Source organism: Rhinatrema bivittatum, chromosome 8, assembly GCF_901001135.1.
Source record: "Rhinatrema bivittatum chromosome 8, aRhiBiv1.1, whole genome shotgun sequence".
Lineage (NCBI taxonomy): Eukaryota > Metazoa > Chordata > Amphibia > Gymnophiona > Rhinatrematidae > Rhinatrema > Rhinatrema bivittatum.
This window is the reverse complement of record NC_042622.1, coordinates 185,597,590-185,625,421: the sequence shown is the minus strand read 5'-3', so window position 1 is coordinate 185,625,421 and position 27,832 is coordinate 185,597,590. Positions and strand designations below refer to the sequence as shown.

The following is a 27,832-nucleotide window of genomic DNA, read 5'->3' as shown; positions in this document are numbered from 1 at the left end:
TGATGCTTTCCCCACTAAGTAAAAAAATACACTGGAGGTTACTGTACAGGTGTCTGAAAAATTGAAAATTCTATTTTTTTTTTTTTTTGCCTAAGAGATGAGGAAGTCCAGGCAAATCAGTTTATTTGCTTAGCCATGTAAATACAGCCTGAATTAGGCTGCATTTTTGAATAGCCTTCAGGAGTAAACAAAGCATGTTACAATCTGCATCTCTGTTTAGCCAAAATGCTCCAGTAATCTGCATGCAGAGAAGCAGTAGTACAAATATCCCCCTCTGAAGTTCAACACTTGGGCATACGCAGAAGGCTCGTCTACTTAATGCGTAGATGGAAGAGCCTGGCGAAAGTCTAACTCACAACTATTTCAGTTTAAAAGGGATATGTAGGTGCTCCTTTTCTCTAATTTGCCAACTTCTAGCCCTCTCAGTGATGTGGCTGGAATAGCCCAGGATTTCTTGAGGCCAATTTTCAGAGTTTAGGCTCCTAACGTTTGGAGTAAGGCTCCTTAATTAGCCCTTTAGAAAATTCACTAGGACTGAGTGTCTAAATTTAGCCTCCTAGTTTCATTGGGCCCCTAAATTTAGGGTCCTAAAGAATGGGTGGTTATAGGGGCAGAGTTGGGGCGGGGAGACACATTTAGGGGCTTAGCACTGATTTTCAGAACCAGGAACCTAATTTCGGAGCCCAAATCTAGACAAATACATAGCAGGCCTAACCTTTTGGCTCCTAAATTTATGAGAACTTTCAGCTGAAATCTTAGGCATACACCGGTAAGTTTGGCTGAAAATAGTTGCCTAACTTAGGAAACTAATTCAAAGGCATAAATGTAGAAGCTCAACTTATTTTTTTGAATATCTTCCCCCCCCCCCCCAATGTCCACTTTGTACACAGTGCATTTAACTGGTGTACTACTCAAGCTATAGTGAATCTGAACTGGGCAGCAGTTTTTTACAGGGGGGAGTTCCTTTAGTTTATTTTTTTAACATAATAATTTTTTTTTTTTTGGCTATTGCCAAAGATTTAATACAGATAATACAATGTGCATCTCATATGTTTTCGCCATCCAAAACAGTTGTGGGGAAAAAGCCCTTGTGCTAATGTGGTAAATTTTCCTACTGTAGGGATTATTTTCTTGAAAAATAGGAACTCGCATTAAAAAGTATCCAATGTATTCCGGTCTTCATGGAGATACAATATAAGAACATAGCAGCTGACAGCAGAAAATTACCAGTTGCCCCATCCAGTCTGCCCAGGTATTCAGGTCACACTGCTAAGGATGCATCCCCGCTGTTGGCGACAGTATGCCTGTCTACAAGTTTTCCCTTTCTTTTTTTTGTCTTCCTCTTTGTATGCCACCATCTTAGGTAGACAAGCACCCAAGGTTCCCATGTAGTTCCTTCTAACACCCACCTTTCCCATGCCTATTCAGAAGATTCTGTAATATTCTAAAGAGCCAGCAATACTGATGTGGTCGTTGCCCGAACATCCGGCCTAAGCCTCCTATGTAGCCTGCCAGATAGTCCTGGCTTTGTGAGTGCCTACGCTTCTGCTAGGTCTACTAGTTATTTCTCTCCTTGCCCATTGTAGTTACAGGTGTCCTTTTCTCTAGCAGTTACAAACAACGAAGGATTGTTGGACTTCCATGAGTTGGTGTTGGAACTTTTTTGTTTGGAAGTCTGCTCTTGCTAAAAGTGCCTGGTGAAAGTTGAAATGGTGTCATTAGGTGGAATTTTCCATATTATGCTAGAGGCCAGAGAGGGCATAGCTCTTTCCCCTCTCTGTCTAAAGTTCCTCTTCCTTGGTTACCAGTGGTTCAGAGTACAAGGTTATGGCTTGGGATCAGCTTTCGCATTTTTTTTTCTAGAAAGTTAACATTAGAAGCGACAGTACAAGAGAAAAGACCATTGAGTTCAGAAGAAACAAAGCCAAATTTGCAGCTAGATTTTTGAGCATTCCTCCTTATTGATGCCTGGTTTCGAGTTTTGTTTTATTCTTGAGGTGCAAATGTGTCAGACATTTTTTAATTAAATGTTTCCTTTATTTTAACAGTTGAGAATAAACCATCGGGTGCATCTTTGCAGGAGGTTATACTGAAATGGTCTGGCTTCTTTACAGCAGAGAGCCAAGTAACTAGTGCGGCTCGTACTTGAGGAGCTGCAGAGTAACCAGCAGCAGCCACTTTCTACCAGTTTTGTTGTCTTGGTGGTATAAATATGTTGTAGTAGGCGAAGGGCAGAAAATGTGTCCGGTGAACTAAAATTTTGAGGCATACATGACAGTGTAAAAAGAAATCTCTGGCTATTACCAGGAAAGCCTGTGGCTCTACATCCATTTATACCTTGCAAGAGTGTCAGGTGCAAAACAACCTGGCCTTGTAGCAGCTTAACCACTAGCGGGGTATAATTCTACTCTCTTCCTTTGTGTATTGGTGACTCTTAAGAAAGATATATAATGGGCCTTATTCTCACGGGGGATCCAAGATGGCTGCTATTGAGCAGTCTGCGTGAGCTACGGCGTTCCTTTTTGCTTGGTGTTCCTTTCTCTTTGCTTGATGCCGCATTCGGTCCGTAAACACAGGGCCAAGGAAAGGACCTGCCCTGCTGTCCCTCCTGATTTCCCTGCTTTGTGCCCTATGGATGCTCACGTCCAGTGGATTATTCGATCGGAAGCTTCTTCCTTGGGGGATGTGACCAGAGAGGTTTCCCTGGCCTCTTCCCCCGGATTTTTCGACCTCTGTCTTTCCGATCAATAGGGACCCTCCGGCAAACCTGGCCGCCTCCTGTGCACAGGACGCCCAGCTGGAAGGGGGAAGTGCCACCTACTCTGAAGCTCCATGCTTCCAAGCCAGGGTCTGGACGCTCTGCAAACACTGGAGAAGAGGCTGGGGATGGCCCTGTTCAGGGTATTGCTGGCTCTCACCAACTCTGAGGGTTTATGTCTCAGGCTGAACTTGAATCTACCCCATTGACAACCTTTTCTTCCTTTGCTCTGGTAAGACCCCCAGTTTATATCCTTGGACTCTATTTGGGAGGCCATAGTGAGCCTGGGAACTTCTATCACTCAGCAATTGAACTCTATAGTGGACAGAGTTAATAATAGTGATCTCAAGCTTCTTTGCAAAAAACAATTATTGGAAATCACGTGTGAAACTTATTCATAACTAGTTGATTATAGAAAATCAGTTACTTCATAACAAATTGGAAAACCTGGAAAACACCATTCAGGGCAAATATTTGTGGTTTATTAACTTTCCCAAACTTCCTTACGGATCTGCTAAAGACATGTTTAAAACACATCTTCTTGAAATCCTTAAGGAACCGGAGGCTGCTATACCTCCACTGTCCAAGATTTGCCATTTACCTTCATTCAAGAAAAAAGAGAGCCAAGAAAGTGTTCAAGGCCTGGACTTTCTAACACCTCCTCAGGATTCATCTCACTTCTTGGGAACCTCAGATTCTGTCCAAACACAAGCGGCCACTTTATTGGTCACTTTTGCCTTTGAATTTGACCAAGACTGGGTACTTCGCCTTTTTTTTTTTTTTTTTAAGCATCGTCTCAATCTTTTTTTTCATCTTACTATTAGAGTTTACCCCGATGTTTCTAAACAAATACAGAGAAAATGAGACGTCAGTTTCTTTCGTTAAGACCTTAAGGTTTCTCAGACTGGTGCATATTTTTTTTTTTTTTATTTCCCTGTAAATGTTTAAATATAAGGGATTGTCTTTTGTTTTCTTTTACTCCATCTCAGTTAGTATCTTTTTTAAGTGATAAATTGGTAACTCCTTCTGAGAATTGTGATCTTGATCAGCCTGTCCCCCTATTAGACAGTTGAGCACCCTATATCTATTATTGTATCCGCTGTTTAATCATGCTCAGTAATAATTTTTCCTTAATTCTTATTGGGTATTTTTTTCCATTTTTTTTCAACCTTGGATCCCTTAAATTGTGGACTTGTGGAAAAGATTTATTTGTATGATTTTCCTGTTATTGTTTTTATTATGATTGATATTTCTTTCTTTCTTTCTTTTCCTTTTCACTTTCAAGATTTTCTTTTTCTTGAACGTGATTAAAATTGTATAAATAAAAAGTTAAAAAAAAAAAAAGATATAATTGCAATAGTACTAGTTTAGCGCATTTACATGGACACATCCCTCAAACACACAGCTCCCAGTGTTTCTTGAAATTTTAGTTAATCAAACCCATAATTTGATTTTATATATATTGATGTGTTCTTAACACTGGCATGTAGATGGTGATCCCCCAGCTGGTTGCATAAGATTATTGTTACGCAGTATTACTATTATTATTATTATTACTGAACATTTCTAGAACAGTACAGATACACAGAAGAGACAGTCCCTGCTCAGTTAAGACAGACTATTTGAAGTCTGGTGGAAGAAAGGAATGGCCCCTGAGGGTAGCTACTGCCATTAGCAATGGTTACATGGAATAGACGTAGTTTTTGGGTACTTGCCAGGTTCTTATGGCCTGGATTGGCCACTGTTGGAAACAGGATGCTGGGTTTGATGGACCCTTGGTCTGATCCAGTATGGCATGTTCTTATGTAAGGTAGTAACCACACAAGTGCAAGAAAGGATTGAATTCCTGGTGAAGTGTTCAAAGATTCACATATGAAATTTTATTATGGCAACTCCTTAATTCAGATACAGTCCTTAATGCAAACCCCCAACACGGTCCCGTGTTTCGCCACCCGGCTGCTTCGGGGGGGGAACAGTTTTAACAATGATCTGTATCAGTCTGTCAACAATTTCTTAGTAGGAGCGCCGTTCTTATGTAAGGACATGGGAAGCGTGCATGTGTTAGCAGAACTTCAGAACACGTACAGTTGTGTGTGACACATACAGGGCACAGACTTCTACAGGAGCAAGACCTGGTTCCTGCTGTTTCTTCAGCGTGTGTCGTGTCTGCACGGGGAGGGTGTAGCTATAGGGAAGGCATACAGGGGCTAATATTGAATCATTGGCTGGATTGCAAGGTTAGCCGAATAAACTTACCTGGCTAACTTTGGAGGGATATTCAGTGGTGCAGCGCACTATTGAATATAGATGGCTATCTTAAAGTTAGCCGGATAAATCCATTTATTTATTTATTTATTTACTTTTGCTTTTTATATATTGTCGTTCCAATAGAAGATCAACGGTTCACATAAATTGCATTCAGTAATATTGTATTAACAGGTTCTTATTTAAAGTAATTGTATCTATTTTAATACTATTGAATGATCAAAACATTCAAAGTTAATCTAATATTGATATTTACTGTTTCAGTTTTGAATAGATTTTAGTCTATTATTATTTGCTGTGCTGAGAAGAAGTAATATTTCTTGAATAATAATGTTCATTAAGTGGTTTATTTGATATTTCTTTACATTAGTTCATAGGCTTTTCTGAAGAGCCAGGTTTTAAGTTCTTGTTTGAATTTCTTTTTTTCCGTTAACAATCTTATTGATTCGGTTAGATCATTCCATAATTTGGATCTTGCTATTGTGAACATAGTTCTCTTATTTGGGTTAGATGAGTGTTCATATTTGAAGGAATAGTAAGAAGATTTTTGTTTTGAGATCTGAGATTTCTTTGTGGGTTGTAGCTTTTTATTGTTATTCCTGGAGGAGGTGGAACATAGTTGTTTATAATATTAAAGATGAGGGATAATACTTTGTAATGGATTCTGAACTTTATTGGAAGCCAGTGAAGGTTGATTAGAGAAGGGCTATTATGGTCACATTTTCTAGTTCGTGTAAGGAGTCTTGCTGAAGCATTTTGGGGAAGTTGTAGTGGTTTAATAGTGCTTGTGGGAAGGCCCAACAGAAAATTTTAAAGTTTGTAGGACAGTGCGGACGTCTTGGAAGGTAAGTAATGGTTTTAGACGGTGTAAGATTCTGAGTATGGAATACCCAGATTTCATTCTTTTACTTATGTTTTCTCATGTTGATGCTTTCATCTATTTGTATTCCAAGGTCACAGACTTCATCGGAGGGTGTAATGTTGACTATTCCAAGGTTGAGAGTGGGTGAGATTTTTGTTGTCTCTTCTTAGCCATATTATTTCAGTTTTATTGGTGTTAAGTGTAAGCTTTAGAAGAGCGAGTTTTTGTTGGATTGATCTCATGTATGTTAAGGTTGCTGTAGTTCTTTCAAAGGTTTTATCAAATGGAATGTAAAATTGAATGTCATTGGTGTAGATGAAAAATTTCATGTTCAGATTTTCTAAGAGCGCGCATATTGGAAGGAGGTAGATGTTGAATAGGGTTGCCGAGAGTGCTGAGTCTTGTGGAACTCCTGTGACTATTGTGACTATGTCTGATAATTGGTGGTTTAATTTTACTTTAAATTTTCTGTTCTTAAGGAAGGAGGAAAACCATTTGTGAACTTTTCCATCAATTCCAATTTTTTTTAGTTGTTGGCAGAGTAGATGGTCCATAGTGTCAAATGCTTCTTTTAAGTCTAGCAGAACCAGTAATATAATTCATTATGATCAAATCCTTTTAGTATGTTTTGTTAGGGATATGAGTAGAGTTTCAGTTGAATGTTTTTTTCTAAATCCAAATTGGTTTGGGAATAGAATATTGTTGTCATCCAGGTGGTTTTCTAATTGAGATAAAACTGCTTTTTCTAAAGCTTTTGAGATGAAAGGTAAATTTGAGATTGGCCTTTAGTTGTCCAAATCATCTAATTTTCCAGTTTTGTTTTTCAAAGTTGGTTACACAATAGCTTGTTTTTGCCATCTTGGGAACTATTCCTTGTGATAGAAAGTGGTTTATTACTGTTGTGATTATTGGAGTGATTACTTTTTTTTAAGGGTATTAGCTGGGATAGGATCTAGTGGGTTGGATGCAGGTTTCATTTTATTGATTTATCTGATTCACTTCTAATTTTGATACTGTGTTGAAAGAGGTCCATTTTGGTTTGGTAGGGTGAGTTTCTGAGTTATCTACCTGATGGTTGTTGGAGAATTGTGACTTGAGAGTATTTATTTTATGCAGAAGATAGTTTGCATAATCACTGCATGAGGTTTTTGGGAAGACATAGTTTGAAGTGGAGGATGTTGAATCTTTGATAAGGTTTCTTACTGTTTCATAGAGTAGATTAGTCCATGAATTTGATTAGCATAGTTTTGGTTTTTTGTTTATTTGTTCTTGGTATTTAGATAGTTGTAATTCGTATTTTGCAGGGTTTTCTGTTGATAGTTTTTTTTTCTCCATTGCTTCTCATATTGACTTAGGGTTTGTTTGGTGTGTCGTAAGTCTTTGTTGTACCATGGTTTCTTTGTTTTGAATAATTTTTGTTTTGTGGGAGTTTTTTCTTGTTCAGGACATAGATCGTCAGCTATTTGGTTGATGTTTTTTTGCCAGAGATCAAAAGGTAATGAAATATTGTTTATATCTGAATCCAAAAATTTATGTTTGATATGTTCTAGAATTTCGGGTTCTACTTTTTTTCTGTATTTGATAGTTTGATTATATTTAGTTTTTATTTTTTGTGAGGTTTGGATTGTAATATTCGCTTTAATTAGTTGATGGTCTGACCATGGTACAATTTTTTGGGATAGATTAATTTGGCAGTTATTTTGATTAGCAAAAATAAGGTCAAGAATATGACCTGCTTTGTGTGTGGGTTTAGTTACAAATTGGTTCCATCCCATGGCTTTCATGAGTTGGATTTAGGTGTGTTATCTATATGGAGGTTGAAGTCTCCTGCAATTATGGTGGTTTCTGGGTTTGGGAATGATTTTGTGAAGATTTCAATTAAAGGTGAACAATCTTTTAGGCGTGTTCCTGATGGGCTATATATTTGACCAATATTTATTTTTTGTGATTTAAGTATTGCCACTTCATGTGGCAGCTTTATCTCAGTTTTGTATGGTTTAAGTTCTTTTTTGCAAATTATTAGGCCTCCTCCTTTTCTTTTAGGTCTGGGAAAATATACCCCCGCAGTAACCTCAGCTCTTCAGTATCTCTCCATCTCCTAGCAGATGCTGACGCTATCCTCACACTAGCACGGTGTTAGCAGGATTGCAGCACTAAGCCAAAGAGAGAAAATATTTTTACCTTCACTTTAAAGGAAGATCGAACCCCGCTCTCTTGCGGTGATAGTTAAGGGTCCCTCCCCCATTTGAGAATTCCTGAGGTGATTTCCGAGATCCCTCAGACGTGTCCTTTGGTCCGGTAGCTGGTTCCCGGCGTGGACTTTGCTGCTGAAGCAGCTGAAAGGCAGCGGGTGCAGAAGCCGAGCACGGCAGTGAAGGCCGCAGCCAGAGACCGTCTTTGTACTCAGCCGGTAAGCGCTGAGACCAGGTAAGTAGAGAAGAACTCCTCCGATCCAGAGACATGGCTCTGTCACTCGCCCTGTGGTGGTCCGCGGCAGCGCCATCTTGCGGTTTGGTGCGGCACCATTTTCCCCCTTCGGCTGTTGGTACGCGCGGTGCGGGCCGGCTTTCTGTGCGCATAATTTCGCGCATAACTGTGCACATAACTTCACACACAACCGACCACTTCAACAAGGTGAGTCAGTGCGCACCCGATAGATAATAACCAGCTAAATGCACAAACCACACAGGCTATGGCCTCGTCAGCAAAAGAAGCTCAGGTGACACTCTCTCTCCACAGCCTGCCATATTAGAGCCACACAGTCTGACCTGGAATCCTGCCTGTGTCAGCACTGAGAGGAGGCCCAGGGGAGGGCTGGATTCTCAAATATTTTCCAAGCCCGGCCCATCCCAGTCGGAGGACAGGTCAGTCGCGACCTTATCCAGTAGCTCCCCAGATCTGAGCAATTCCGGGACAGCATCCTCCCCGGGAGAGGCAGTTCAGTAGCCCCTACTCCAGTTTCCCCTGGGACAAATATGGATCTGGGGGCCTTCTCGTGGTTGGAATTTTTTCAGGGCCTTCAAGCCTTTGTTCAGGCACAGACAGCCCTGGTCCCTGCCCAGGTTGAACTCCAACTGGGTAGGCCTCACTCTCCCAGCCCTGCCTGCGGGCCGCAAGACATGCCACGCCTCACCAAGAGTATCCCTGACAGGGACCCAGATACCACGGATGATGACTGGGATCCACTGGAGAATGGGGAAATCTCCCCCAGGCCTGGAACCATACCGGACCATGCTTTGTTTATTCCGAGAGATGAATTACCAGCACTAGTCTCCCAGACTCCGAAGACCCTGGGAGTTCCAGGCACGAACCCTATGGCAGAGCCAAAGAAGAACCCCCATCCTGGTGCCTCTTTGTAAAGCTGCTTGCTATTTCCCAATGCAGGAAGCCATCCAGCAGTTGATTGACCTGGAATGGGACACCCTGGAGGCAAGCTTTAAAGGAGATCGGGCCTTGGAGGCCTTGTATCCTCTGGACCCAGCGGTCAAGGAACACCTGCGTTTACCCAAAGTGGACACCGTGGTCTGCGCCATCTCAAAGCGAACAACCATCCCTGTTGAGGGAGGGGTAGCTTTGAAGGATGCTCACGATAGGCAGTTAGAATCCATCCTTAAGCAAGCCTTCGACGCGACAGCAATGACACTGCAGATCGCTTCCTGCTGTGCCCTGGTGGCTCTCTCCTGCTTGTTCCTCTCGAGAGAGGCAGATAGCTCTGGGGCGCACGCCGGAGAGGCGATTGAACTCGCCGCAGACTTCCTGTCATATGCAAGCTCAGGCCTAGCGCGTACCTCGGCCAGAGGAGTGGCCTCAGTGGTGGCGGCCAGAAGACAGCTATGGTTGCGGAACTGGTCAGCGGACGCAACCTCTAAGGTGAACCTCACAAGGATGCCCTTTAAGGGATCCCTCCTATTCGGAAGCGAGTTGGAGAAGCTAGCCAGTAAGTGGGGCGAACCTCCAGTGCCCCGACTACCGGAAGACAGGAAAAAGAGGCCTCAGCGCCCCTCTCCCATGAGGGGTCAGGCCAGGGGCTCCCAGCCCTACAGAAACCCGTAAATTAAAGGTAAACAATCTTTTAGGAGTGTTCCTGGTGGGCTGTGTATTAGACCAATATTTATTTTTTGTGATTTAAGTATTGCCACTTCATGTGGCAGCTTTATTTCAATTTTGTATGGTTTAAGGTTTTTTTTGCAAATTATTAGGAGGCCTCCTTTTCTTTTAGGTCTGGGAAAATGGAACATTTCATGGTTCAGACATTCAGTTTGTTTAGAAGAACATTGTCAGAGTCTTTTAGCCATGTTTCAGTTATGCAGAATATGGAGGGGTTTAGATTTTCTATTATGTCATTTATAATTGGAGTTTTTTTTGCTAGGGCGTGTACATTTATTAGTAGAAATGTTAGTAAAAGGAACTGGAGGTTTTCAGTTAGATTGCTGTTACACTTTGGATAAATCAGATTACAGTAATTTCTTTTGGTTTTTTTTTTTGTTTGTTTTTTCATTAGGTATCTGCAATTTCTTTTGCTTTGTATTTTTTTCAGTGGATAAAGATGTCTCCATTTTCGAGGCTTTTTATTTTATTGAGTTTGAAGTTGTATGAATTTTTGTGGATTTGTTTTGGTTTCAGGCTCGCACAAAGGGGCACGTCCTTTTGTTGTGCCCCTATGTGCGCGCGCCTCTGGCGCTTTGCTGTTATTTTAAATTGTTTTTCTGTGCTGCTGCTGGGTGGGACGAGGGAGATGGGTGGGACAAGGGAGGGAGGGATCTTCCCCTTAGTCGGCCTTCTCCTCCCGGAGGTTTATTGGGGGGGGGAGCGTGCTTCCTTACCCCAGACACAGTTCCTTGGTCCGTTGATTGTGGCAGCCTCTTCCAGTGCTTCACCGCTGTTTGAATTGGTTTTCTGTGCTGCTGTTGGGTGGGCTTCGGGAGGTTTTATCTGCCTAACTTCGGGACAGCACTGCAGCGTGACCAGAGTCAGCCAGATATGTTATCCAGCTAAGTCTGAATAACAGAGTGAACTAACCTGACTCCTCCCAGAAATGCCCCTGGAACACCCTGGTTAAATTCTAGCCTGCTAGTGAGATATCCAGTTAGTTTAGCTGGATAAATCCCTAAAATATTCAGAAGTCAGCATTTAGCCAGATAACATGTGATTTATCCAACAAATGCCTTTGAATATGAACCTCACAGTGTCCGGTACCTGCTCCCCAGCCTCCTTACAGGATGTTTCTTTTTAAATTGTTCGTTCAGCAGCAGAGCATGGCTAGCACGGAGTCACCTTGCCATGAGGTATTTCTGGTCTAGCGCTATTATCCGCTTCCTAGCCTGCTGAAAGGCATAGTTACTCTGAATGTATTTTTCATGCTTTTGTAGATTTGCTGTCCTGGAAATGTTTTTCCCTCACTTGTGGATAGGTTAATTAAAAGAAACACCCCCCCATTAATCTTTTCTGCATACTGAGCAGTGGGGGAAATGCCCGAGGCATGCACGGCCCGAGGCAGGTGGATGGGAGGGAGAAGGCATAAAACGGATCTTTCTTCGCAGAAGACCAAGAAAGCTGACCAGAGGGTGGGTCATTTTCAGACGCAGGTATAAAGAAGTGCCTAAGCCTGCTCAGAGTATTTTCCAGAATAACACCTGCAAGCTCTGTTGTCTGCATGTAAGTGGCTTTGACAGTTATCCCGTATAGTGTCATCTTTGTATTCCGTCATCCTGGTGGTCTGCATTTGGGGTATTTTTCTTTGTAGTGTGTTTATCTCGTGCGTTTTCACTGGTAGCTCAAGGCAAGTTGCAAGGTACGGCATAGTCTACTGCCCATCAGCACTTGCAAAGTTTTATCCGTAATTGAAATGTTTTGAATGGATGCACAGGCAGTCGGCAATACTCAAAAAAAACAAAAAATAAAACACCTGACTTCTGGCTTAGTGTCGGGAGTCCAGTATTTTTGGGCCAGTTGCTTTGTTTTATTATAGGGTCTCTTGCAACAAGATGGGAACACAAAAACAGTTTTAGCTAATCCTGTTGATGATAGGAGCCCTTGGTCTGCCCTGATGTAAGGATACAGGACACCAGAGTTTGGATTTTACATCCAACGTGCTATTGATGTTCCAGGTGGATCTGTGGTTGTGCTTTTGGGTGGTTCCCCAAGGCTGTGCTGACATCTGCAAGCACTGCATCGCAGATTATTAGCAAACTGTGTAGTGTCTTTAGGCATTAAGGAGTGAATAAGATGCACCAGAAGACTAGGAAAAAAAATGGCGTTTCTCTGCCTAAAATGTGAGGGCATCTACTTAGTCATCCAGATGGATGGTAGTATATAATTAGAGGGGCTGGAAATCTTCACAGTACCAATAGCCCAACATGAGAAAATAGAAAGACAAGAAGCAGGACAATATCTGTAGCATAACAGAGTCAGCAAGTGGGAGGATTTCAGAATTAAAAAAAAAAATACAAAAAGACACATTTAATTTCATTTTCCCACACACTGTGTGTGGGAGTCAGAATTGTAGTCCTGCTGATAAAAGCATCTGAGTCAGTCAAACACAAGTAAGTATTGATGCAGAAATCGTGAGTCAATGCAAGTTTGACACTGAAGGGAACTAGAATATCTGTCTGGGTTGTTTCACCACAAGAGAGGTTTTATTGCTTTTTGATTATTTATATTTTTTATCCTGGATAAAATGTGCATAAAAATCCCCAACTCTTAATACATATCTGAATATATAATATCCACCAATATTAAATCCACTCTGTAGAGTGTTTGTCAGCTGTGTGCTCTTCTAATGAAGAGGTAAAAGAGCCTTTGAAAATGTTTGTAAAATGCCTCCATGGGCCCCCAGATCTGGCCACTGGAGGTTGCTGTTGCACGGTGACTGAGAATCTCTCTTCTCTCTGCCCCACCGCAGCATCCCCAGCCCTGTCCAACCCAGAAAGGGGAACTGAGCCAGAAATCAAACCCAGGTCCTCTGTAAGGCAATGAGCAGCACCTGCCACTGAGCCTGTAGGCTGGCTTCATCCTATTCCCTTTCATTGTGCATAAGTACAGTATAGTATATGACTGCTAGATACATACAGTTTTAATATTTCCAAATTGTGTGTGCTTTTTGCCTTTATGGGGTTAAACATTGGTCTCTTTTGTAACATCTACTGCATATGCTAAGTATGTTCTTAATCAATAGATGTATGCAAATCCATTCTCCAGTACCTGAATTAGCCTGAATCTGTTTTTATATTGGAGCTGAAGCAGTATTAATTCTCTGTGGGATGCTTTTAATTGTCTGACCCTAGGTTAATAAACTGATCAAGCATCCTATCCCATTGCACCATAAATGATGGGTACTCAGAATATCTGAGCTGGCGCAGTGTGTCTAACGGGCTGCGTTTTTGTATTCTTGGAGGCGGAGGTTTATTTATTTATTTATTTAGTGCTTTTTTTTTATACCGACATTCATGATACAGATCATATCAAAGTGGTTTACAAGGAACAAGGGGTTATAACATTAACATAGAGGAAAAGACAAAAGTTACAATAAAACAAGTGTACTGGAACTGGGGAGAAGAGAAGCCAGTAGCAGAAAGTAACTCGGTAACTATAACAAATCATGTACAATGTCTGAAATGGAGTGCATTGAATAGACTGCATTAGTATATGAGCTGTGGCATAGCTGAGACGGGCCTGAGTTACGGGAAGGTTTGTTGAAACAGCCAGGTCTTAAGTTTTTTTCCTGAACGTCAACAGGCAGGGTTCCTGTCTGAGATCGGGGGGGGGGACAGCATTCCAGGTGGCTGGCCCCGCTGTCGAGAAGGACCGTTCTCTAGTGGCTGAATGGTGGGTGGATTTGGTTGGAGGGGTGTGCAGAGATCCTTTGTAAGCTTCTCTGTAGCGCTTGGGGCTAAAACTGCATCCTCTTCCCTGTGACCCTGTAATAGAGCATCGCACTAGACTTTCCATAGACAGGGCCTGTGGTCCACGCATTTGGGACGTCTGAGTCCATGGCGGGTGACCACCGGGAAGGTGCAGGAGCTTCCGTGTTGGGTGGACCAGGAGACTGTTTCATGCAACAATGACTGGAGTGCAGCATAGCTGTGTGCAGTGGATTGCCAGAGGACTGTTTTGGTTGTAGGTTTGTTTTTTTCTTTTTTTGTAGTTGTTGGCGGGGGTAATTTTTCAGTGGGGTGGACTTGTCTGTTTGGTTAACGTGTTAGGAGTGAGCTGGGCAGTCTGCTCACAGAGAATGTGACTGCCTGGAATTAGCCAAACAAACCCCCACTCTTCTCGCTCTTTGTCCTGTCGCTCACCTTTTAAGGTGAGAGGGCTGCTGATACAAGGCAGTGTAGACTTGGACCTTCCCAGAAGATCAACATGGGAGTGGGGCAAGTGGGAGCTCGTGAGGCTGCCACACCTTTTTTTTTTTTTTTGCTGAAGGTTAACCATTGTGATGATGCACCATGCAGGATACCCTCCCACAACAGGATACTTTTTTAAAATTGTTGTGTTTATTGTGTTTAATATGCCACTTGTATACAAAAGAAGCCAAGCAGTTAACAACCAAAAGCTGCATACATAAAAATTACATTGACATAAAAAATATCTCCATATAGCTATCTGTATGGGATGGGACACAAGAATGTTCTGGATTTTTGTTGCATTCACTGTGTGTGTCTAAATATTTATATACATATTTAACGTTTTAGATGTAATATTTATTTTGTTTTCACTGACTTAACCTGGCAAAACCTCACGTTGCTGGTGCGTTGCCAGATCTCTTATAGCCCTTTGCTGCATTTTTCTGCAGGTTCTGGCTTGGTTTGAGGACACTGAAGACACCACAACTGCATTTGTGGAGCCAATCGTGATTATTATGATTCTTATAGTTAACGCTATCGTGGGAGTGTGGCAGGTAGGTGGCTTCCTCTTATTTAATGCCTTTCAAGGCCCGGCCTCCCAAGACTATAATAAACCTGGTGACCGGTTTGGTGCTCTCAGCCATGTGTGGAACTACGGGAACGGAGGGTAAAATAAAAGGGATGTGAACCCCCATGGCTTTTGGTTCCTGAGGAGGGTGTTGCTTTTGGTATCGTCTGAAGTTTTACTGCTGGCAATTGCCTCTGATGAATTGGCAAAGGTGTTACTTAGCCTGAAGCTCCATGTGGCCCTCCTCCACACCACCAAAAACACCGGTGAGAAGATGCAGGACTTTTTGGCAACCAATGCGGCTAGTGTAGCAGGGGAAGGTGGGGACGAGGGAGCCTCTTACATTACAACTCTTCCTAAATTCCCATGCCCATCTCCTCTCCTTCATGAGAGCTTCCGGAGCGAAGTAGCATTGCAGACCCAGTCCTGAGCCAGCCTTTAAGGCTTGGTTAGGATTCACTTTCAAGGGTGAGAACGTCCCTGAGATTACCTAGGAGCGCCAGAGACTCTTGCATGCACACGCTAAGGACTTGGGCAAAGAAAGCCAGCACAACTCCACAGAACTGTCGAAAGGCCTCATAATTGCAGCATGACTTAGCCTCGAACTTTTTGGCAACTAGAAAGATAGGGCTATTTGCCTACAATAATTCGAGTGCCTGTGATGTGTGGGTTGTTTTTTTGGTTTTTTTTTTTTTGGACTCATGTTGTTGTGTTTACAGGAAAGAAATGCAGAGAGTGCTATCGAGGCCCTGAAGGAATATGAGCCAGAAATGGGAAAGGTGATCCGTGCAGATCGGAATGGAGTCCAGCGGATTCGAGCCCGTGATATTGTTCCTGGTGATATTGTTGAAGTGGCAGGTATGGGACAGAAATCGCTTGCCCTCCGTTTCCTAATTACTTTTATACGTGGAGCTGGATTTCAGTTTCTGGGCAAGGGAAAATTTTTAGCATTTCGGGGCAAAAGACCCACCAGTGTGCTTTCTGAGGAAAGTGGTGTATTTGTTTGTACCGTATTTCTAGGGCTGGGTTTTTTTTTTTTGCAGAAGATTGCACTGCTTCTAAATTATTCAAGCAGATGGACTCCCAGGCTTTTATTCTTTTTTTTTTTTTTTTGCTTTGCTTTTGCCTGAATCTTTAAAGGCAGCTCCCGAGATGAAAGAATTAATGGAGTTTTTAGGGTAACTTTTCTAGCGTCGCTGATGTCTCCTCACTGGCATGGGTTTGATCCTTTAGACTCAAGACGTATCCCTGCTTTTAAAAGTGCTTCTCTTGCTTTGCGCCCGCCAAAAAAATCTTATAGTATAAGAGTTTGAATTCTTATTCCGCTTAACATAATCCTGAAAATATTTTATTTTTTTGTTTGGTGGTTTCCAGTTCAGTCAGAGCTTAACCCTAGTTAAGGCCACGACACCTTGCGATTTCCTCTTTAGCTACTGGTGGGGAGGGGGTGGGAATTCCTGGCTTTTATTCCTTTCCTTTGCCTCCTGCTCTAACCCGGCCATTGCAGTGATGGTCCTTGGTTAGGGGGGGTCTATAAACTGTAGGCTCCTTCAGAATCCAGCACGCCTGGGCCCTAAATCCCACCTGCTGTGCTCAGCCGTTGTGCCCTCCCACCAGGGGCCGTGAACACCACCTCCGCAGCATCCCCAACCCGCTGCTGGCCTGATAAGCCAGAACTGAGCCAGCGATGTCTAACTCCTGGTCCCCCCCCCCCCCCTGCACAAAGCCTGCAGCGTTTGCCCTTCCAGAAATGTTATAACGGTTGTTATACAGTGATGTCCTTCAGCCCCGTTGCTGACTCTTTCACTTTATAAGAGTGCCCCTTAATTACTTGGGAATGTATAAATGTCTGTGCTCCATCTTCTCATGGCAAAAAGTCATCTGCATCTGATGTTTATGGGGAATTGCAAATCTCAACCGGCCCTTCACCACCAATATCCTTTGCGCATGCTTGCGCACACGCACGTTTTCTCTTTCTCGTCCTTTTATGTCTGTTAACGATTGTTCCACGTGTACTGTAGTCCATTTTGAGAAGTAGGAAATCTGGCAACACACAATACTGTCCTTATAAGATCACACTGAGGGTGAAGGGGTCAAGCAGTGGATAACAACAGAAGGGCAGAGGGGATCTTTCTCAGACAAAGCCAAATTAAAAAAAAAAACCCAAAAAACAACAAAAACCCCAAAACAAATTTTATCCAGGCAGGTTCTGGATGTAAAACTTGTAATATTCATGGCTGGTCCCTTGGACAACTGGAGGTCGATGTTCAGTGCCACTCAGCTGGATAAGTTCCGACTTATCCAGCTGAGTGGCGGCATTTTAGTATCCAGCTGCGTTCAGCAGCTTTCAGATTAGCCAGCTAAGCGATGGGAGGGATGAGGCATAATTAGGAGGGAGACTTATCCAGCTAAGTTAGCCAGATAAATTAGAGCTGCTGTTGAGCAGGTCTGAAGTTAGCTGGATAAGTTTATCCAGCTAAGATCTGGGTATATTCAGGATTGTGACCATACCACTGAATGTCTCTAAAGTCTGGATAAGTTTAGCCGGCCATGTTCACTAGCCAGCTAGCTTCTGAACATCTGCCTCCTATAACATAGCCCCCCGGAGCAAAGGAAAGGACAAAGGTGGGAGCACTGCCTAAATTTCAGCTGCTCGGGTGCCTGTTGCAGCTTTTGGAGTACAACAGCGTTCTCCGTCTCTTCTTGACTGGAATCAAACATGAGGTCTGAGCCAAGGGTGCTACCTTCCCGGCCTCTTGGCTAGAAATGAGAGCCCTGACCATCATGGAGGAGGTTTAGCCCCCTGTAATTTTTACCCCCATTGAGGACACAAAACTGGATCCTGACCAAGCCAAGGGAATTAAACCGCACTTTTAAAAACAAAAATGTCTGGCATGAAAATGGTGAGACGTAAATAGATCAAACGCTGGTACAGTGGTTGTTTTACGGAAGGGATACGCGTTTGCCATTTAACTTGGCTTTTGAAGGGATGAGTTGGAAATTCCTGGCGACTTGTGATGGTTTGAGCCGACTCTTTAGAGAATTGTGCGGAATCTAAGCTGTACCTTTTTTTTTAACAAAAGGAATTTTTTTTTCTCCTCTTTAATTCATTTCTTAGTTGGAGACAAGGTTCCTGCTGACATAAGAATCATTGAGATTCGATCCACAACTCTGCGGGTGGATCAGTCCATTCTCACAGGTAATGAGCGGGGAGGGAGGGAGCTTGGAGTTTGTCACAATAAAACGCAGCTCGCGTTTAGACCATGACTCGACTCGTAAGACCAGATTGATCCATCCTCTTGAAGACCAGGATGGGTGAGGTTGTTGCTGAATGTAACTGCGATGAGATCCACACTCCCTGGAGTATAATTTTGATTTTCACAGGTGAAGCAAATGGGACATTTGACTAACTGTGCCTGTGACAAAGCTCAGATTAGAGTCTGAGGTGAACCAATCCTTTTGCGCAGGTGAAGGGTAACGGAGCTGTTTTTTTTGTCCACGAGTTTATGCTTAAAGCTAAATTATCTACGGTTGCTTCAGTTCATTTTAAGAGTTAAAAGGGATTGGGGGGGGGGGGGGGGGATGTGATTTGTTGGTTTTTCTCCATATTTCTGAAGAACCAGGATTTGGGCCGTGCTGGATCTGTAAAACATAGACTTACCCTCGTGCCTTTGGCCGGACTTGACCCATGATTTGAATATTTCAGATTTAGGGACCTTTATTGGCAAGATAATTTTGTACATGTGTTGCCATAGTAGTACATAGGGGAGGGTAAGTTTCCAAGCCAGAGGTGGAAACGGGCTTTCAGCAAATTGCCTGCCCTATATGCGTTTTAAAGTATACATGGGAGGCGTAAATATGAGTGGGTGGCATTGGTGCAAAGTGTTTTAAAATAAAAGGAAAAAGGGAAAGACATCCGTTGTGCACAGTCAGTGCGTCTGGCAGCGCTATGGAAAGGCAGCAGGCCTGCCTCCCGCTGTGTTAATGGCACTGGCACCATGGATTGGCAAGAAGTGGCATGGGGGGTCCCCTTGGCCCGGGTGAAGGGGATCAGCGAGCAAAGGCTGCAACCCAGTCAGATAGGGGAAGCCCTCCCGCAGAATGCGACAGTCAAAGGCGCGAGTCCCACGCCCTTCTTTCTTGCACAGCCAGGCTAACTGTGAGCTGTATTCTTGCAAATCTGCTTTTGATATCGAGCCATTAGGAGAACTGGGATACACATGAGACGTATTTCAGCCTTGGGCTACAAGTGTAAGCAGTACCTCTAAAGACTGTGCATTGTGATAGACATTTTACACCTGTTTAGTTTTAAAATCATTCATTTAGATCCAGGGCTTCCAGGAACTGGACTTGCAGCCGTGCCTGTACCAAAATATATCTTTTAATGTGGTCAGAGTCCAAACATCTTATCCTGATGCAGCTGAGGCCCATGGCCAGGATTAGGATGCAGCTAATGGTGTATAATGTGCATAATTTTGGAGCCAGTAGTCACCTCCTGCCCCTTTTTGGGCGTCTATCTCCACTGGAGCCAGGGATTCAGAGCTCGAGTCTTCATTCGCATCCACCTATGTCTCCCCCCCCCCCCCCCCCCCCCCCCCCTGGTTTTATATCCCCTCCTGACTTCAGTCCACTCATTGCAGCAGTAAGTGTTCCAGATTCCTGCAGTCATGGGCCCTAAATCTGACCCCTTAGTGTTGCCATTGTGCAGTGGCCTCTGGGGGAATTCAGCACTGCATCAGCAACACCCCCAGCCTTAGCTGGCCTGGGCAGCAGAAAACCAGAGCCACAAATTTAAACCCAGGTGTCTCTGAATGTCTGTGCATAGCACAGCACAGTACATCACATCCCTTGGCAAAAGAGATTCACAGGTCAAATAAGGCCACAATTGGGTTAGGACGAACGTTGTTGCATTTATGGATTGAGAGTCTTGGCGTGCGGATTGTATTTTCAGTATAGCGTAAATGAATTGGTAAGTTATTTCCTGCGAACTAAAGGTATTGTTCCACTCTAATGGTCAGTTATCATCTGTTAGCAAGTGGTCATAAGTACAGGTTTCCTGGTGCCAGAATCCATTGTAGCCATTTGTTTTTAAAGATCTCCCACCTGTGAAGGCATTCATTGTTTAATTCACAAGAATGGAGGTTAGCTGGGTGAGCTTTCAGAATGCCTTTCTCGTTTCTAGCTAGCATTAGTGACAGCGTATTACTCATAACCATATCTCCCTGATAAATTCCCTTGTGGAGCTTTGATGAATAGAGATGTCATTTCAGAAGGTTTTTGCTTCTTGTATCTGCAGGTGAATCTGTATCGGTGATTAAACATGTGGATCCCATTCCCGACCCCAGGGCTGTCAACCAGGACAAGAAAAACATGCTCTTCTCCGTAAGTCCCGTCATTAGGAGTCTAGTGGCAGGCTGAGATCTCATGATTTTATGTATATACGTCTAAACAGCGGGGGTACTTGAGTCCATTCTGGTTTTTAAACTCTTTTTTGCATCTGCATCTTAGGGTTTGCCATCCTACCAACCCAAGATATGCAGGACTACATATCCCAGAATGCAAGAAGCAGGATGATGAGAAGATGCATTGCACCATGGCTGCCTGCAGCACCTAATGCTGTTAAAGTGGCAGCAGTGCGGGCACTTCTAGAGGTGCCACATGTAGGAAGTGGGTTCCCTATGAACACTGAGCGTATGTGCCAGGAGTGAACATACTGTTATCCTATCAAGTGGTTATAAAGAATCTACAAGCTGCACATTGTTCATACATTTGAATTCTGTTCGTACCTATAAAATAAGAGATATTTTAAAGAACAATGTGTTTGCCTTTATAGTGGCTGAATGATCCATTCTTGTTTTTGCTTTGTTTGTCTGCTATGTTGAGTTTGGCGATCTCAATAGCTGAGTTGCCTGAGAGTTTAAGAACAATATGAATGGTCCCATTTATCACTGGGTCTATGGCTTGGTTATAAGAACCTTGCAGATGAGATGGCTGATATTAAGCCAATATTGACTTCGGTTTCTGAGAGGTAAATATTGAGCAAGGTGAAGTTAAGATCAATATTTACTTGGAATGAGAGAGTTTGCCGGTGCTCGCTGAAAGCAGAAGTATATACTTTTAACAGTGGGGACTTATATGAGAAAGCCCTGAGAGAGCCCATAATGATGTTTGTTCTATGCTTTATATTTCTCGGTACTTGTCATATACAACATGGGATCATATTTCTCGGTACAACATATACAGCATGGGATCATTTTTTCAAATTTAGCCCAAATTCAGCTGAAGCTAGCCAGCTGGATTTTCGGCTTAAAACCATCCTAAATCTAGCCCGCAAGATTTAGGCCTGTCATTTGTGCATCCTAACTTCACCTGGCACACAGTCACTTAACATTGAAAATTAGCGAGCCCTGGCAATGCCTCCAGGGTCGCCCATGTCTTTGCTCTGCCAAATTTGGCAGCTTTTGTCCCACAGAATCCTGCCAGGTGTGTCCTTTTTATTTAAGAGAAAAGGATCTCTCTGAAAATCAACCCCCCATTTCTTTAACAAATACCAGACCCAACATCTTGCAAAGGTTGAAATGTTCCAGATATGGACAGAGAATAATGCAGGAATGAAATTATCATAATCGGAAGGAACATGGGACTGGGAAGGGGTGCTGAATGAATTGGCTTATTCCAGAGATAGAAACAGATGGGCCGTGAGATAATGCTACAGACATCTAGAAGTGTTCGTTGCTTACTCTCAGGTCATTTGCAAATAGGATCCCTTCTAGCATCTACTAATGCAAGAATGGAGGCTCATGGCATGGCACTTCCAGTAGGCAGCCACTTTCAACTGAGCTGGAAGCCCAGTAGCACAAGAAGAAGCGGCTGAGCCACAACAAAAAAAAAAACCAGAAAATAGTGAAAAAAACTGAGCCACCCTCATTCTTCAGTTGTTGCAGTGGGTGCTGTGGTGTAGGAGGCCTGAATCTAATGAAGAGCCCACAGCACATTGGTACATCTCATGGTTGATGCTCTAGGTGCCTAGAAAGAGAGGAGAATAGTCTTCCTTTTGGGGAAAGTTATATCTGGTAACACATCTTCCATCCCAGATCTTGGCTAGTAAGCCCATCTTGATAGCAAAGATGTCTTGGGGATTTTATGATATGATAGGGGAGAGGAAATGGGGCAAAAATGGAAGAAAAGAATAAAAGAAGATGTGTTTGAAAAATACGTTCATAGTAAACCTAACTGGTAGAATTGCATTGGTTAGTTTTTTTGACAATGGCTTCCTTTTTCATTACCATATAATATGTTGTGTTACATCAAACTAGCTTGCATAAGAACTGTTGTTCTGGGTCAGACCAAGGATCCATCAAGCTCAGTATCCTGTTTCCAGGTCACAAGTACGTGACAAGATCCCAAATAGTAAATAGATTCCATGTTTCTTATCCCAGGCATAAGCATCTACTTTCCTCAAGTCTACCTTGTTAACCATTTATGGTCTTTTCCTCCAGGAACTTGTCCAAAACATTTTTTTAAACCCAGCTACGTTCACTGCATTTACCACATCCTCCAGCAATAAATTCTAGAGCTTTAATTATGTGTTGAGTGAAAAAGTATTTTCTCCAATTTGTTTTACATGTGCTATTTAATAACTTCATGGAATGTCCCTTAGTTTTATTTTATTTTATTGAAAGTGTAAAACTGATTCACATCTACCTGTTCCACTCCACTTATGATTTTAAAGATCTCTATCATATTCCCCTTCAGCCGTCTCTTCTCCAAGCTGAACAGCCTTAAACTCTTTAGTCTTTCCTCATAGGGGAGCCGTTCCATCCCCTTTATCATTTGGTTGCCCTTCTCTGTACCTTCTCCAGTTCTGCTATGTCTGTTTTGAGATGCGGTGACCAGAATTGCACACAGTATTCTATATACGATCAAACCATGGAACAATATGGAGGTAGTATAAATTCTTTGTGGTGTTTGCCATTGCTTTCCTAATAATTCCTAACATTCAGGTCGATACAGTAACGTTCAGTTAAAGATTCCCCGTCTGTAACGTGCTGGGAGCGCACAATACAGACGAGTAAGGCGGTCCAGCAATACAGTCTCCAGTTTCACGCGTCCTTAGCGCTTCCTAAAATAAACACATAACCCTTTCCGCACCCAGCATGTAAATGAACGAAAAAGCTGTATAATGAAGGAATTAGCTATTCCCCTCCGATACTGTAACGGGCGCTGATATTATCTCCTCAGTAGCCCGCTGTTCTGCCGCGGCCTTAACGTGCTAGTTTACCGCCTCCCCCTAGTAGGAGTTAGTGTAGTGTAGTGTAAAAAACATTGCTTACCTGCCCTGGTCCCCGGTCCAGCCGTCCGGTGTAGCCCCAGTCCGGTCTCCTGCAGCCCCGTCCGGTCCCCTCCTCCCGAAGCAAAAAAAAACCAAAAAAAAACGAAAAAGTAGCAAGGCTCGGGCCTGCTACGGTAGTCCCTTCTCCCTTCCTCCCGATTTTGCGGGTAAGCGGCAGCGGGGGGGGGTGCAGCGGGATCCGGGGGCAGCAGCGGCAGCGGGGGGGGGCAGCGGGATCTGGGGGCAGCAGCGGCAGCGGGGGGGGGGGGGGGCAGCAAAGAAGCAAAAAAAAGCGGCATCCAGGATCCGGGGGCAGCAGCGGAATTGATGCCCGTGCGATTTTGGCGCTCATGCCATGAGCGCCAAAATCGCACGGCCATTCATCCAGGCAGAGGGAACCGGTGGCGAAAACGGCCCACGGTTCCCTCTACCTGGATGAATGCACGGCCCCCGCCGGAATGGATGCCCGTGCGATTTTGGTGCTCATGCCATGAGCGCCAAAATCGCACGGGCATTCATCCAGCCGGACACGCGCCCACCCATCCAGGCAGCGGCGGGAGCCGGACACGCGCCCACCCGCCCCCCGGGATCTGAAGCCATCAGCAGGATCGTAGCTCCCCCCGACGAAGACGAAGATGGCCGCCTGCACGGGGGAAAGCGTGCAATTGGCCGCTGAAGACGCCAAACGTCGTGATGTCACGTCTTCAGCGGCCAATTGTACGCTTTCCCGTGCAGGCGGCCATCTTCGTCTTCATCGGGAGGAGCTACGATCTTGTTCCTGATGGCTTCAGAAAAGTAAGTTACTTTTGCGACTTACTTTTGGGATCTTGACAGATCCCAAAAGTAAGTCGCTTTTGGAAAAAAACAAAATTGTCGCTTTTTGAAAAAAAAAACCAAAATTGCTTTTGGTTTTTTTTGTCTTCTCTGCCGCCGCTGCTGCCGCCTACCCGCCCGATCGAACACGCGCCCACCCGCCCGATCGAACACGCGCCTTTGGTTTTTTTTTTTGCTTCGCCGCTGTGTCCCACCTCCTCCCGGAGCAAGGCTGCTTTCGCGCCCTGCTCCGGGAGGAGGAGAGACACAGCAAGAAGTAAGTCGCTTCGCTGCTTCCCTCCTCCCGGTGCCTGTCATTCCAAATGACATTTGAAATGACAGGTACCAGCGCACCCAGGTTACTGTATAGGCGCTGTATTAAGCGCCTATACAGTAAAATGGGTTGCGCGGGCATAACCCTTCCCTAACGCTTCACAGCCGCGGCATGCATTTGCATGCAATTAGAAGAGAGTATCGGGGACTTAGTGAAGAGAACTGTGCGTGCGGGGAGGAAGGGTGCGCCTGACACTGCCGCACTGTTTCTACCGCGGCCTTACTGTATCGACCTGATAGTTTGCTTTTTTAAGCACCGCCAAACACTAAGCCAATTACTTCAACCTGCTGCCTACGATGATGCCCAGATTCTTTTCCTGGGGATTCCTAGTATGGAACCTAACATCGTGTAATTACAGTTTGGATTACTTTTCCCTATGTGCATGCCTTTGCACTTGTCCACATAGTTATAAGTTATAGGTTTATTTACATGCAGCCCATGCATAAGCCCTAGGCGGCTAACAAGGAATCGTACATAATCATACTGCGAACAAACAATATAAATAGAAGTATTAAAAAAAAAAAAAAATTATAATAAAATGATCTCTCAATTTCAATGAACTTGTTACCTTTAAAACAGTTAATACAATAAAAAGTAATCTTAAGAATAAACAATAAAAAGAGAAGTTTTTAATTGTTTTTTATTTAATCTGGCATTTGGATGCCCATTCTTGTAAGGTCCTCCAACAATTTCTCACAATTTGTTTGTGATTTAACTACTCTGAATAGTTTTGTCATCTGCAAATTTGATCACCTCACTCATAAGAACATAAAATATGCCATACTGGGACAGACTAAGAGTCTATCAAGCCCAACATCCTGTGTCCAGCAATGGCCAATCCAAGTCACAAGTACCTGTTAAGTGCCCAAGCTGCTATTTCTTATAGATTAATAGCAGTTTATGGCCTTCTCCTGTAGGAACTTATCCAAACCTTTTTTAAACCCAGTTACACTAACTGCCATAACCACATCCTCTAGCAATGAATTCCAGAGCTTTATTGTGCGTCGAGTGAAAGAATATTCCTTGATTTGTTTCAAATGAGATACTTGCTAGTCCATCTATTATCTGAGAGAGTAAATAACTGATTTACATTAAGCTGTTCAAGTCCTTTATTGATTTTGTAGACCTCTCATAGCCCCCCTCAGCCGGCTCTTTTCCAAGCTGAATAACCCTAACTTCTTTAACCTTTCCTCATAGGGGAGCTGTTCTAAGCCCCTTATCATTTTGGTCACCGTTCTCTGCACTTTCTCCAGTACAACTGTATCTTTTATGAGCCGTGTGGACCAGAATTGCACACAATATTCAAAGGGCCGGATTTTAAAAGGGTTACGTGTGCCGGGCCTATTTTAAAAAGGCCCGGCGACACGCGCAAGTCCCGGGGCTTGCAAAAAGGGGAGGGGACAGGGCCAGAGGCCTGCAATACAGCAGCCATTGCTGCTGTGTCGAGGGATTGCGTGCTGGCAGCCTGCCGGCGCTCGCAACGTGCACCTGCCCAGAGGCAGGCGCAAAAGGTAGAATAAAAATTTTTGGGGGGGGGGGGTTACAGTAGGTCTATGGGGAGGAAAGGTTAGGGGAAGGGGTGGGAAGGTCAGGTTAGGGGGAGGGAATGGGGGTAGGCAGCGTGGCTCAGCACGCAAAAGTTGCACAATTGTGCACCCCCTTGCGCGCGCCGACCCTTGATTTTATAACTTGAGCGTGCCGGGTAGCGCGCGCACCTTTTTAAAATCTACCCCAAAGTGCGGTCTCACCATGGAGTAATACAGAGGCATTGTGATATTTGCCATTCCCTTCCTAATAATTGCTAACATTGTTTGCTTTTTTGAATGCTGCAGCACACTGAGCCAGCAATTTCAATATGACGCCTAGATCTCTTTCCTGGGTGGTAGCTCCTAATATGGAACCTAACATTGTGTAACTATAGCATGGGTTATTTTTCCCTATATGCATCACTTTGCACCTGTCCACGTTAAATTTCATCTGCCATTTGGATGCTCAATCTTCCAGTTTCACAAGGTCTTCCTACAATTTTATCACAATCCGCTTGAGATTTAACTACTCTGCATAATTTTGTGTCATCCACAAATTTGATAACCTCACTCATCGTACCCCTTTCCAGATCATTTATAAATTATATTAAAAAGCACCGGTCCAAGTAAGATCCCTGAGGCTCTCCACTGTTGACCTTTTCCACTGTGAAAACTGACCATTTAATCCTACTCTGTTTACTGTCTTTTAACCAGTTTGCAATCCACAAAAGGACATCGCCTCCCATTCCATGACTTTTCAGTTTTCTTAGAAGCCTCTCATACAGGACTTTGTCAAATGCCTTCTAAAAATCCAATTACACCACATCTACTGGTTCAACTTTGTCCACATGTTTATTCACCCCTTCAAAAAAAGTGTAGGAGATTTGTGAGGCAGGACTTCCCATGGGTAAATCCATGCTGCCTGTGTCCCATTAAACCATGTCTATCTAAATGTTTTGTGATTTTATTCTTTATAACAATTTCCATGATTTTTCCCAGCACTGATGTCTGGCTTACTGGTCTGTAGCTTCCAGGATCACCCCTGGAGCCCTTTTTAAATATCAGGGTTACATTAGCCACCTTCCAGTCTTCTGGTATAATGGATGGTTTCAATTTTAGGTTACAAATTAGTAGTAGGAGGTCTGAAATTTCATTTTTAGTTCTTTCAGAACCCTGGGGTGTATACTATCAGGTCCAGGTGATTTACTACTCTTCAGTGTGTCAATCTGGCTACGATATCTTCCAGGTTCACTGTGATTTGGTTCCGTTCATCTGAATTATCACCCTTGAAAACCTTCTCCAGTACGGGTACCTCCCCGACATTCTCTTCATTAAACACTGAAGCAAAGAATGTTTAGTCTTTCCATGATGGCCTTATTTTCCCTAAGTGTCCCTTTAACCCCTCAATCATCTTAACAGTCCAACCTACTCCCTTGCAGGCTTTCTGCTTCGGATATATTTTTAAAAGTTTTTATTATGAGTTTTTGCCTCTATGGCCAATTTCTTTTCAAATTTTCTTAGCCTGTCTTATCAGTGTCTTATATTGAACTTGCCAGTGCTTATGCTTAATCCTATTTTCTTCTGATAGATCTTTTTCCAATTTTTGAAATAAGAACTTTTGGCTAAAATAGCTTCTTTCACCTCACTTTTTAACCTTATCAGCAATAGTTTGGCCTTCCTTCCACCTTTCTTAATGCGTGGAATACATTGTTTCCTTTTCTAGATCATTTATAAATATATTAAAAAGCATCAATCTCAGTACAGATACCTGAGGCACTCCACTATTTATCTTCCTTCATTGAGAAAGTGACCACTTAATCCTGCCCTTTGTTTCTTGTCCTTTAACCAGTTTGCAATTCACAATAGGACATTGCCTCCTATACTATGACTTTTTAAAATTTTCTCAGGAGTCTCTCATGTGGGACTTTACAAATCCATATACTGTATTCACCTGCTCACCATCATCTGCATGTTTAACCCCTACATAAAGTAGAATATAAATGAAATAAACAGATAAAAATATGTAGCAGAT

At 43.3% G+C, this 27,832-nt stretch overlaps 1 protein-coding gene across 2 annotated transcripts in view; it reads left to right on the top strand.

Moving 5' to 3' along the window:
* Positions 1-27,832, top strand: part of ATP2A3 (ATPase sarcoplasmic/endoplasmic reticulum Ca2+ transporting 3) — a 154,950-nt gene that overhangs the window by 49,617 nt on the left and 77,501 nt on the right. For both annotated transcript variants that reach the window (XM_029612054.1, XM_029612055.1), the window contains exons 4-7: positions 14,677-14,781; positions 15,515-15,653; positions 17,914-17,994; positions 20,092-20,177. In XM_029612054.1, coding sequence (XP_029467914.1) covers positions 14,677-14,781; positions 15,515-15,653; positions 17,914-17,994; positions 20,092-20,177 — 411 coding nt within the window. The remainder of the gene's footprint in view (positions 1-14,676; positions 14,782-15,514; positions 15,654-17,913; positions 17,995-20,091; positions 20,178-27,832) is intronic.